Source organism: Canis lupus, chromosome X (genome assembly GCF_048164855.1).
Source record: "Canis lupus baileyi chromosome X, mCanLup2.hap1, whole genome shotgun sequence".
NCBI lineage: Eukaryota > Metazoa > Chordata > Mammalia > Carnivora > Canidae > Canis > Canis lupus.
This window is the reverse complement of record NC_132876.1, coordinates 28,957,206-28,970,587: the sequence shown is the minus strand read 5'-3', so window position 1 is coordinate 28,970,587 and position 13,382 is coordinate 28,957,206. Positions and strand designations below refer to the sequence as shown.

The window sequence follows — 13,382 nt, the reverse complement described above, 5'->3', positions numbered from 1 at the left end:
GAAGAGTATATGGATAACTTTAGGTATGTTTTCAGCACACTGTTTACCGCAGGTGCAGAGGAGAGCAAATAAGATCTTTTCATATTATTGGATGAGATATCATTTGAAAACACTGTAGACCATGGACTAGGATAGAAATGGAAAAGAAAGGACTAGGAGCCTCATTGAATTATCTTTGATAAATTATTATGAATAAGCAACAATATACACAATGATATACAATCATTTGAGAAAACTATTGTTTATTTAGAAAAAAGGTTACACTGGTAGAATTCAGTTGATAAAAAAATTTTCTTTTAAAAATGTCACTGTGAAACTTTTCCAGATGAAAGTTCAGCAATACAAAGCTCCTGTAGCTGTAGAATTAAAACATAATTAACTTTTCATTCCCCCCCTCATGATTTGTCTAACATAATTACAAGGAAAAATGGCAAGGGACAAGTGAGTGCTGGTACCTTTTTCTTTTTTAAACAGGTTTTAATGTTGTACACATACTATATAAAATGATTTCTAAGCGTTGCATAAGACACTGCTCCCACTTTTAGTGACTAGTATTAAAAACAGGCCAAATAATGAATTAAAACTGAGTTTTAAAATGAGGTAAATTCAAAATGGTTCAATAATTGTTTATTTTCAGTTTCAAACAATAAAAAGGAAGCATTTCATATTGAAAAAAAAACAAAACAAAAAAACAAAACAAAAAACAACTAAACCCAGGCAATATTTAGTTAACCTAAAGTGAAATTCTGTACACATGTAACCTTATTTGCTTGTTGGGAACTGTATGCAGCACATTGTGCTAAAAATATGGAAAAGTTAACACTTTCAGCCATTTACTGAAAATAAACATGTAGAAACTAAGCAACAAGTTAAATATAGTAATGCACAACTCAACAATTTTAAGTTTTCAGCATAGAGCAATAAAGCAGATAACTGAATAACTTAAGAAGATGCAAATGGGCCCTCTTGATTCATAATTCTTGGCAATCTATTCAGGAAAATAAATTTCTGGTCACAGCTGAACAATTTCATTCCAATCTCACCTGAAAGAAACAAAGTGATTATATTGATAGATAAGGAAGGAAGAGAAAGAAGGAGGGAGAAGAAAGGGAAGGGGGGATGGATGGAAAAAAGGGACAGAGGGAGGAAAGTTTCAAAACAAAGGAGAGAGGAAAGGAATGGAGGAGGAGGAAAGGAAGAAAGGAAGGAAGATGGAAGATTTAAGAAACAAAGAAAAATCAATGAATTCTGTCAACAAAGGCTTGAATTAAGTCCCTATTAGAGAAGAATAAAATATTTGTGTATTTCTCATTACTGCTCACTCTCAGAAACCATTAAAGATAGGTACACTATGAGGAGTTAAAAAAAAAACACACTAAATATTTTGTCTGTGAGAGAAGGAGAAGGGAGGGGGAGGGGAGGAAAGATAAATGAAATAGAAACAAGTAAAATATTCCACAGGGGCAAGCAATAGCTTGTCAAAAGTAAACAGAACACATAGCAATGAAAAGGAACCGATTTTACATGATCAACAAAAAAAGAGAAAAATGACATCACATTTTTCACAAGGACATGATTTTAATAGTGACTTATATTAAGATGCAATGTCTGCTAAATTATAAAAATTGCTTTAAAAATATATTGACTTAATTATACTCATTTCCTTTCCTTTATGTACTGACATTTTCAAATACTGCATATTGAAATAAATTCAAAACATGATCATTACAACATGTGGCAAATAACTTCATATCTGCCTAACATTGTTCTCATTCAAATTTTAAACTAATGCTTAAAGCATTAAACTTTATTGACGAAAATACTACATTCACATATTTCATAAAACCAGAGCTAGAAGGACCTTGGAAAGTAATCACACTTGCATGAAATGCTGACAAATAATTTACACATTATTTCTATACAGCATTCTGTTCACACCATGTATAACCTTGACATTACCAATTATAACTGTGGATACACTAATGTTGAACTTACAATTTTAATACTTAAACTCATTGTTCCTGTCCATCGCTGATGAATGGATAAACAAAATGTGGTACACATTCATACAATGGAGTATTATTCAGTTATAAAAAGAAATGAAGTTCTGATATATGCTACAACATGGATGAACCTTGAAAACATGATGATAAGTGAAAGAAGCCAGACACAAAAGGCCACACATTACATGATTCCATTTTTATGAAATGTCCAAAACAGGGAAATCAATAAAGACAGAAAGTTACATTAGTTATTTCCAGGGGCAGGAAGGGGAGAACTGGGTGTGATTGCTAACAGGTATGGGTTTTCTTTTGGGGGCAATGGAAATGTTCTGGAATTAGTGGTGATGGCTACAACATAGTGTATATACTAAAAACCACTTTAAAATGGCAATTTTTGTTATGTAAATTTTACCTAATTTTTTAAATTGCAAAAAAAAGTGTTGTAATAAAGAGTATTATGGTATCAGTATGGCCATAACTAGAGTAAGAAATAGGGGTCTCGTTCATGATGATGTCACAGTAGAATTACTGAGCAAGGGAACTTTTGCTGACATTATTTAAGGGCACATTAAAGGATAAAACTGCTATTGCCATTAAAACATGTAAAGATGATCTTTCCCAGGAGCTGAAATTAAAATTTTTACAAGAAGCCAAAATCCTCAAGCAATATAATCATCCTGATATTGTCAAACTTATAGGAGTTCGCACACAAATACAGCCTATCTATATCATTAAGGAACTGGGTCCAGGAGGCGATTTCCTCTCCTTTCTGAGAAAGAAGGATGAACTGAAACAGTTACTGAATTTTTCATTAGATGCTGCTTCTGGATGGCGAAATCTCGAGTAAAAATTGTATACACAGGGACCTTGCTGCAAGAAACTGCCTGGAGGTGAAAATAATGTTCTGAAAATCAGTGACTTTGGAATGTCTCGTCAAGAGGATGGTGGTGTGTATTCATCTTCTGACTTAAAGCAGATTCCCATTAAATGGACAGCACCAGAAGCTCTTAATTATGGGAGATACCGTTCTGAGAGTGACGCATGGAGCTTTGGCATCCTCCTCTGGGAGACCTTCAGCTTAGGGGTCTGTCCATACCCTGGAATGACAAATCAGCAAGCACAAGAGCAAGTGGAAAGAAGATACTGGATGTCAGTCTCTCAGCAGTGTCCAGAGCGTATTATCAATACAATGCTGAAGTGTTGGGATTACAAACTTGAAAACCGCCCCGAGTTCAGTGAACTTCAGAAAGAACTGCCATCAAGAAGAAAGTCATATAGTGATGAAACAGTGCCAAACTCAGCCTTCAGGACTCTATCTTCCAGCAGAGTAATATTTTCTTATCATTAACAATATGTTTATACCACATTACCTGGAACAATCTCCTGAGGTTATTTTTTTTAACTATTTTTAAAAAAAATTATGTGCCACTTTAACGACTGTAAGTAAGAAAGCACAGGCACTAAATGCAAGAGATAACACAGATCGATCTTTATCACACCTAGGACTGCTGATGTTTCTCACAGGGTTTCTACTTCAGGCTCGGTCCAGAGCTGGCTGTCCTCCATCCTAGACATCTCTACCGGTACTATCAACTGCACTGGTAATACTGTGTTTTCAGAAAGACAAGATTAAGATTACATCTGTAAACATCACTTCCTACTGAATATTAGCTGGACAGGACATCCTGAGGTTTTTTTTTTCTTCCTTCTCCCCAAAACCCCCTGAAGTAGGCCATGCTATATTAGTAAGGTTGCAATTTCCCTAGGTTCACCATACTCTCCCCTCCTGGGTATTAGACAACTATGCATGAAATGCCCTCAAAGAGCATGCTCTCACAGCTGAGGCAGCTGGTTTAAATGTTACTTTATAGCGAGTTTTGACAGCAAGAGGCAAGTCTGAAAAGTAGGGTGGTCTGGAGAAAAGAACAACTAGACTGGTGATCAAAGTAGAGAAGAAAGGCAAATATAAATTCAGCCTTTTCATCCAAGGTAATGCCTTTATAAACACACGCGCACTCTTTCTCTCTCTAATCTTATGATTAAATTCACCAAAAAGGTCTTAAGAAATGTTTCAACAGTACACAGATTCCTCATAAAGGAGCCTTCTTGATGGCAACAGAATTTTTTTAGAGAAACTATAAAACATAGGCCCACAGAATTAATAGATTGTTTTGGGTTAAGTGTCTTCACCTCAAAAGAGGCATCTGAGAATTTGGTTCCCTTCATTTTCACCAGTTTCTGAAACTGTCAGGATTTTGTGATCCTATTTCTCTCTCACACACAGAGTAGAAAGGCATATATGGATGAAGCTGACAGTTAAAAAGTCAAATGAACATTTATGAGGAAGAAAGAAGATATAGGAGAAAGACAGAGATAGCCATCTTAATTCTACTTTACTGCTTCATTTACTCTTATACTGCTACCTAGGAATTATCAGAGCAAACATACTTCCTGAGATGTTCCACACAGATAAATGTAACACAGAATTAAAACTGAGATTCTGAACTGAATCTTAGCACACCCAGGGGTGCCTCTCAGAATAAAGGCATGTATAGGGATAGTCATACTCAGGGTAAATGTGGCATGGAAGTCCTTTTCTAAGTGCTCATGCTTGTGCCCCAATAAAAATAGCACAATGCCTAGTGAATATTTGGTCTACCTTACATGGGAAAAAGGAAATAGAAAACTCTTCCTATTGTGTCCAATTTTTTTGGTACCTATGAATATCAGTGCAAAGAACACATACTAGAGAGTATAAATGATGGTAATGAAGAGAAAAATAGTTTGTATCTATCATTTCAATCTCCTAACAAAACTTTCAAACACATTTAACAATTCCTACATACAGACCCAAAGGAAGGCATAATAAACCTGCCATCAAAAAATATGTTGTAGGGCAGCCCGGGTAGCTCAGCGGTTTAGCACCACCTTCAGCCCAGGGCATGATCCTAGAGACCAGGGATTGAGTCCCACGTCAGGCTCCCTGCATGGAGCCTGCTTCTCCCTTGGTCTGTGTCTCTGTCTCTGCCTATCTGTCACTCATGAATAAATAAAGTAAAAAAAAATATGTTGTAGCACACAAAGCAATTTCTTCTTAAACAGGATACTACCAAATGCTATAAAGTGAACCTTCTTTTGAGGGCAAAAAAAAAAGTCAATGCTCTTTTCCTCATCAATAACAAACAGATATACATAATACTTCTGCACAGAGCCCTCCCTGTAGAGTTAACAGAGTATCTGAAACACAGCAGGCAATAAAGAAAACTACCTGGTTGATTAGAAGGAAAGGATGAAGCCACTACCTTCAACAAGATCACAATCTAAGGAGAGGGATATGCTATATACTCATATTACATAGGAATCTAGGACTAGGACTCTGTAGGGAAGCTGACGTGCTCGCATGTAAGCAATGGGGAACTGAGAAAGAAACTTAACTGAACATTCCCCACTCCAACACATATTACCAGGACCTAGTACTGTGCTTCACCATGGTGACAAGATTCCTAAAATAAGCTATCTTTGAGCCCTTAGGAGGTCAGTTGCAATTACGGAATGAAGAAAAGAGGTTCAGAAAAGGAATTACAAAATCAATTTTTTACAAAGGCTAGTATATAATGGAAACAAATGAAGTGGGTGGGGACTGATTGAGGTAAACTATTAAAAAAAAAGACCCATTCTCAACATAAGGGGGGGGGACAGCACCCTAGGCCAGCCTAGCTGATTGTTGCCATGCAAAAATCAGGACACAATGTTGCCAGATGGTCCAATTCTTTAGGAGAAACTGAAATTTGGATTTTGTCCTATCACTTAAATATTGTGTGAGGCCAGGTATACATAATAAGCCACATTCTGTGGAGGATTGGAATAGGAATGTAGTATACTACAACTACAGATGGATTGGATAGAGCTAAACTATTAATGTCCTTTGAAGACAAGAATCAAAGTCCGAGACTGAGTTTCTCAAAGTCTGGGAGCAAGTCTCAGCACAACATCTGGTTCTCAAAAGTTAGCTAAACTTGACACTCATGAACTGAGGACCACACATATCAAACTAAAATTGAGAAGCTAAAATAACCTGGTTCTAAGAGAAAAATTTTAATACACAGGAGTTTTTTTTAGATATTAAACTAGGGGGAAAAGTTAAAGGCAAAGCAGCCAGTAGTGTTCAAGGGACTAAATCAAGGAGAGATAAGATGAATTGGGACAAAAACACTAGCAATAACAAGTAATAGAAGATACATAGAACAAGAAGAAAGGATTTTACAACTAAAAATCACAAGATAGGAAAAGACAACAGAAGACTTTGGAAGGAATTTAATCTGGGTCATATTTATATATTGTATTTTCTTACCTCTAATGTGATCATTTTAATTTTCCTGAAATTAGGGCAACATTTGCAAATCAGTGTCATTTCTCTATCCACTCTGCTCAAAAAATAGTTCTAGAAACCAACAATGATTCTTACAATCAATAACTTGTTTGAATCATGGAAATGTGACATTATGTAGCAGCTCTCTTTTCTGCAGAATGTAAAATTAATTTTAAAAAAAAAAAAAAAAGGGAGGGCATCCGGGTGGCTCAGTGGTTTAGTGCCACCTTCAGCCCAGAATGTGATCCTGGGGATCCAGGATCGAGTCCCAGCCCAGGTCGGGCTCCCTCCATGGAGCCTGCTTCTCCCTCTGCTTTTCTGTCTTTCTCTGTCTCTCGTGAATAAATAAATAAAATCTTTAAAATAAAAAAAAAAAGGAGCAGGGAGCAGCAGATTTGAAGTAACCTAAAGGCAAATGGTGCCAATCAGAAATGATGAGACTTATAATAAAGGAAAAGGAAGAACAACAGAAAGACTTGACCAATCCTAGAATGTATCCAAATAAGAGGCAGCCAGAATAGCATGAAGGAAAAATCAACCAGAGCCTCACAAAATTAAGAGTCTACCCAAGGGGAAAGTACAGGACATGGCTGTCAAGAAGAAATTGAATAGAATGAACATCATGACAGATGTATCTTAAAAGGATATCTGAATTGGTAAGGTTTGCTACAAGACCACCAACCTAACATCTTTTCATGCCAAACCTGTCTTTTCATGCCTTTGGTTCTGAACATTTATAGAAAGAGGTAGAGTACAAATCCAAATCCATGGCCCATATGAATAAGAACTCAAATCTATAGTAAAACCTTCACATACCAAAGAATAATATTTATGTACTGAGTAAAGAGAGATTATACAAAAATCACAGTGAATGAAAGTGGTCAGTCACAATGACTGGCCCATTTGTAATGAATATATAAGTGGTAGTTTTTTTTGTTTTCTTTAATAAGGAGACCATGCAAAAGTAAGAAGTAAAAAAGCAAAATATCAAAATAAAAGAGTAAAGTTAAAAATAAAAAAATGATTAAAGAGTTTATAGTTCACTAGGGAAGACAGACAGTTGTTGGGGCAAGAAATGAATAGAACTGAGGAATGGGCAATCTTTCTAAAGGTTTTAAAGATAATCTACTGAATTCTAAATGCTCTCACCTAACTCTCATTTACCCTATTCTATCACTTAGATAACAAGCAGAGAATTAAAAAGCTGAAAAGGCACACACTACTTGTCAGGATATTGGCCATCTGGCAAACTCAAGTCCCTGCCCTGCAGCCAAAATATATTCGACAAATTACATACCCTAAAATTCATACCCTTATAATAGATGGGGCTCTCAAACATTTCTGACTCTTAATTTAAACAACTGTGAACAGCCTTGGTTATCTCTCTGGTTTCATAAAAGCACCAGCAAATAATATTGGGGGAGGGTATAGATAGCAAGTATACTTGATATCATTAAGAAATGACAGCTAATATGGAAGAAAATGGGCTACAAAAGATTTGACAACTTCAAATACGGCCATCTCAAACCATTAAATGTAGAGGGCAAATCATCCTACATATTTCACTAATTCTAAGGCATCACAAATAAGAGCTATTCAGATGATGACCTGAGTGCTCAAAAAAAAAAAAAAAAAAGACTATTTTAAGTTCTGAATACTCTCTTCACTAAGAGTGAACTACTGTCCACATACAATTTATTTAAGATGGTTAAACACTTTTTAAGTCTCATACAAGGCATTATTACCTTGAAAATGAAATTGCATATTTTAAATTCCAGAACTAAAAGCAGACCACATTTTCTGGCCTTGCAAAACATGTGCTGTGGCAGCAAATGAGGCATAAAAACTTAGAACAAAAATTTCTGTGTAACACGTCTGCATGAAAAGGCAAAAAGAACAGACAACACTAAAGGACACAAAAACCTATTCTGTGAATTCTGGCTCTGTCAGCTAATATCTCTGCTAGCCTCTTCAAGTTAACCCCTCAGAATCTCAGTTTCTTCACCTATAAAAGTGCAGATACCAGCACCACCTACAAGGCTACAGGTATTTTTAAAAAGGTGATTAATTATCCAGAGAAGATGGGAATGAGTGGTGAAAAGAAAGCCAGATGTTTTTAAATACATCTTGGTGATTAAAAAAAACAAAACCGTGTGGCTAATCAGCAAGCTTAAGATGAAAGCAGCTTAAAAATAACCATGAATCTTGTTTTGCATCTGTACCCAAAGACTTGGTCATTAGAGTTAGGTGCAAAATTCAAGTTGTATCTTGCAAAATGTATCTAGTTTCTTCAACATTATCATACCTCATTTCATATTTCTATATTTAAATGAAAGGAGGTGAGAAAACACTCACCTTGATTGAAAGTCTTCATTATCTGTGCTTGTCCGAGGACTTATGAGTAGATGACAAATTAAGGGAAAACAACTTTGGAAAAAAAAAAAAGGAATGGTGTCTCAACTTTTAGTGCAGTCCTTCAGCTTGCAGGCCTAATTGGCTCTGACGAGCCTGGTAACCTCAACTTCTACCAGCTCTGCTCATCTGCTGCATCATCTTGCCCTTCTATTCCCCATATCCCCATCCCAAAGGACTCTGTTCCCTTTCTTCCTCTCAGTGGTAATACAGCCAGCGAGAATCTAAATCCTTTGATGGCATAAAACAACCTCAGGCACCACAGAAGTTAAAAAATATATATATCCATCAAGTCTCCCACTTCTGCATTTCATACAATTAAGAGTTAACTGAAGAGACTATTTCAGACCACGTACTATAAGGGTACAATTCTAAACATGACCAGTATCAAAGCTTTCCATTACACTGATTAAAAACTCCAATAAGATGAAAAGGATATTGTTTCTTCTCTTCCTTTCCTCCTGAACTGTCCCGTTTCTCTTTTTTTTCTATCTTTTCTTTATCATGCCTGGACTCCTATAAGGAATGGTGGAATTAGTTTGGGAAGGGAAAACCAAATATAAAAATCAGCTCAAAATCTCTTTTTATCACATCAGTCATACATTTTTCTTCAACATATTTAATGATGCCAAAAGCACAAGCAACAAAGGAAAAAATGTGGACTTCATCAAAAACAAAACTTTCATGCATCAAAGAACACTAGCAAGAGAATGAAAATACAATGTACAAAATGGGGGGAAATATTTGCAAATCATACATCTCATATAGATCTAGTATCTAGGCTATATAAAGAAGCCTTACAAGGGAGCAACAAAAAGACAAACAATCCAATTTAAAAATGGTCACAGCATCTGAAGAGATTTCTCCAAAGAAGGTATACAAATGGTCAACAAACACATAAAAAGATGCTCAACATCATTAGTCATTAAGGAAATGCGAAATCAAAACCACAATGAGATACCACTTCACACCAACTAGGATGGCTATAATAAAAAAATTTTTTTAATTAAAATAAAAAAAAATAAAACAGAAAAGAACTGTCGGCAATGATGTAGAGAAATTGGCACCCTCATACATTGCTGGTAAAACATAAGCTGTCCAGCCACTGTGGAAAACGGTTTGTCGGTTCCTCAAAAAGTTAAACATAGCATTACCATATATAACCCAGAAATTCCACTCCTGGGTATACGCACAAAAGAACTAAAAACAGGTCTTCAAACAAACACTTCAGAGCAGCACACATTCATAGCAACACCATTCACAATAGCCAAAGGGAAACAACAAAAAAGTCCATCAATTAACAAATGGATGAACAAATGTGGTACATTCGTACAATGGAATATTATTCAGCCATAAAAAGAAACGGAAGTAGTGATACATGCTACAGCATAGAAGAATCTCAAAAATGTTATGTTAAGTGAAAGAAGTCAGACACAGAAGGCCACATTATTATACGATTCCATTTATATAAATTTCCCAAACTGGTAAACCCACAGAGACAGAAAGCAGATTAGTAGTTGATAGGGGATAAAAGGGGAGGGAAATGGGGAATGACTGCTTAATGGGTATGGGGTTTCTCTCTGGGGTGATGAAAATGTTCTGGAACTAGATAGACATGATGATCGCACAACATTGTAAATATACTAAATGCCACTGAACTGTACATTTTAAAATGGTTATTTTTATATTATGTGAATTTTACCTCAATTAAAGAAAAACACTTTTAAATACAGGAGCAGCATCACTTTTAAAACATATAGAATTTTTTTTTTTTTTGAGTAGCTTTCACACCCAGAATGAAGCCCAACTCCATTGAACTTGAACTCATGGCCCTGAGATCAAGACCTGAGCTGAGGGCAACCCCCGTGGCCCAGCGGTTTGGCACCCACCTTTGCCCCAGGGCGTGATCCTGGAGACCCAGGATCAAGTCCCACATGGGGCTCCCTGCATGGGGCCTGCTTCTCCCTCTGCCTGTGTCTCTGCCTCTGTGTGTGTGTGTGCCTCTCATGAATAAATAGATAAAATCTTTAAAGAAAAAAAAAAAAAGACCTGAGCTGAGACCAAGAGTCGGCCAGCCACTTAACTGAGCCACCAAGGCGCCCCAAAGCACAGAGAAACTTTAAAACAATCACCTTGCAATTTTCGAAAACTGCTTTTAAGAACTATGACTATATGTACCATAATAATGCTTTTGAAACACTTGATACCTTAGTAATGACTTGCCTACTTTATGGCAGATGCATGAAATGTATTGTGAGTATCATCCATGAGTAAGAGAATACACACTATACTTAGTTTGAAAATCAAATACAAAGTTGCAAACACATAAGTTTATTAAGAGAAATGCTATAAAAATGTTTTTTATAAATCACAATTAATAAAGACTTTATGACAATGTAATGATCAGGGAGAAAAAATACACATGACCATATTTTAATCTCACGAACATAAAGAAACCAAAAAACACTGTCGGCGAGAGGAAATAAAAGAAAACAAAAAGAGAAAAACTCAATGAATACAAGTAGGTGGGCGTGAAATGGAGACAAAAGAAATTTCAAAGGTAAACTAATTCTACTCTCCCAGTAATTTGGGACCCAACTGGCTGGAATTCCCCCAGATAACCTGCCCTCCCCAACTAACTGCCTCCTCTTCCCACCCTCAAATAATTAACCAAAGACTATCTGATTACCAAAAAACTCAATATTTGCTAAATAGTTAATTTTTTTAAGAAAAAGCCTTTTGTTCCTTTGTTTCCCTAATTTACCTTTTTGCCACCGGAGGAGATTTTATCCATCTTTTCAGATTTAAACGAATCACCACCTTTTTCTTTGCCTGAAGATTTTGACTTATTTTTTTCCTTGTCTTTCTCATTTGGATAAGGAGACTCACACGGACTTTCACTTTTGTGTTTTGAAACCCCCACTAAAAGTATAAAAGAGAATCATGAAAGCCTTTTCCAATTCAGTTTGACGACTGCTGCGAAAGTATTAATAAATCCACCTACTTGTTCCGTTTTCCTCTTTTCGCCTCTTGGCTAAGTCCGGCGGCACTTCACGGTCATTGTTTGAATGATCCTAGAACCAAGAATTGTGAACTACATTGATCAAGAGTTTATGTTATTTTTTAAAATTACTTTTATATAAGGGCACAGCTAACTAGCACTGGAGAATATTGGCAGTGGTTTTACATACTTGGTAAAATGATATGAAAGACAAGCAGAGCTGGTAGAGATTATTAGGCTGAAGATCCTTATTACTGTAGAAGATTCAATTCAAACACACTTTAGGGTGAAAATACCAGTTAAAATATTTAATAACAGCCTGACATGCAACAAGCTAGTACTTAAAAAGAAAAGGCAACAAACACGCTACCATACATGATATAATGGCTTTCCAAACTATTTTTCAAAAAGTTACAAACCCTTTTCCGTTCTTTCCTGTCCTTTTCATCTTTTTTCTCTCTTTCTCTGGATCTTTCCCTTGACTTGTCCAAATCTTTCTTGTCCATTTCTCTCTCCTTACTCTTGGACAGTGGTGGAGGAGTATGATTAATGTAGAGCTGTTAAATTAAGGCAATATTACTAAAGATTATTAGTTTTCCAGTATCGGCATCATCTGCTTGATTGTTTATTTAATGAAAGACAATTGGTAGTTAGACCCAAAGTCAAAACTGGTCTGCTGTCTGGATTACAAGAGGTGAAATAAAAGAGCAAGGCACAAATTATGCAGACTTCCATTCTTGGCCTTACAAAAATTTTCATTTAAACTCATTTGGTTCATTCCTGTCTTAACTGAGACTCATTACTAAATCTATAAGCTACAGTTCCCTTTATAGCTCTATTGTGAAGATCTATAATCACCACTACAGGAGTCCATATGTGAAAAATAATGACTGGACTTTCTCTAAAAAACAATCTCTACAGAATCACAGAATTTTAAATGGTTTTACCATCCACTTACAAGGCATTTGATGATAGCAAAAGTACAAAATAAAACCTAGCCATGACTTTACTACTACTAAGTCTTTTTTTTGCCTCAGCATATACCATGCATATGTTATCTAAACTTACTTTTATAAATATAAAGGCTGCATATTCTCTACTTCTGAAAGCACTACAATTTCTACCAAATAATCACAACTGACTGTGAAATTTGTCTTACTGGTTCTAAATAGCTCAGAAAACCATCTGGTCAGCTGAGGATGATAAAACAACTCAAAGACTGAAAAATGATGAACTGATGTCTGCCTATTGTTTCTCCAGCAAAAGGCTCACAGGCAATAAACAGCCAAAGATGAAGGATGTGCTACCTAAATAATTAAGAAATAACCTTAGTAACTTATACAAGTTGTAAATATAGAAATCTAGTATAAAAGAAAACATTAAGTAAGTAATCAGATACCTATCCTTACAGCATTTATAACTGTGCTACAAGCTTATGTTCAATTTAAGACAAGAATTAGGCGAAATATGAAATATAACTCATTACATAACTACACAATCCTAGATATACCTTAGGAATGAAAAAAATAGTGAGTCAAAAGTCAAATAGTTTTACGTGAGGAAATCCTTTGGTATTCAAAGGAATACACCAAAAAAA

General features: G+C 35.7%; 1 protein-coding gene and 1 pseudogene across 8 annotated transcripts in view; one reads left to right on the top strand and one right to left on the bottom strand.

Moving 5' to 3' along the window:
* Positions 1–611: 611 nt before the first annotated feature.
* THOC2 (THO complex subunit 2) overlaps positions 612–13,382 on the bottom strand; it is a 129,760-nt gene continuing 116,989 nt past the window's right edge. For 7 of the 8 annotated variants that reach the window (XM_072816488.1, XM_072816484.1, XM_072816489.1 and 4 more), the window contains exons 34-39: positions 12,205–12,342; positions 11,789–11,858; positions 11,549–11,706; positions 9,224–9,300; positions 8,728–8,773; positions 612–3,100 (exon numbers count right to left, since the gene is read on the bottom strand). In XM_072816488.1, coding sequence (XP_072672589.1) covers positions 8,746–8,773; positions 9,224–9,300; positions 11,549–11,706; positions 11,789–11,858; positions 12,205–12,342 — 471 coding nt within the window. In that variant the 3' untranslated portion in view covers positions 612–3,100; positions 8,728–8,745. Of the gene's footprint in view, positions 3,101–8,727; positions 8,774–8,833; positions 9,301–11,548; positions 11,707–11,788; positions 11,859–12,204; positions 12,343–13,382 lie in introns of those variants that run through there. The other variant, XM_072816485.1, reaches the window with a different exon arrangement.
* LOC140628427 (tyrosine-protein kinase Fer pseudogene) lies at positions 2,472–3,351 on the top strand (annotated as a pseudogene).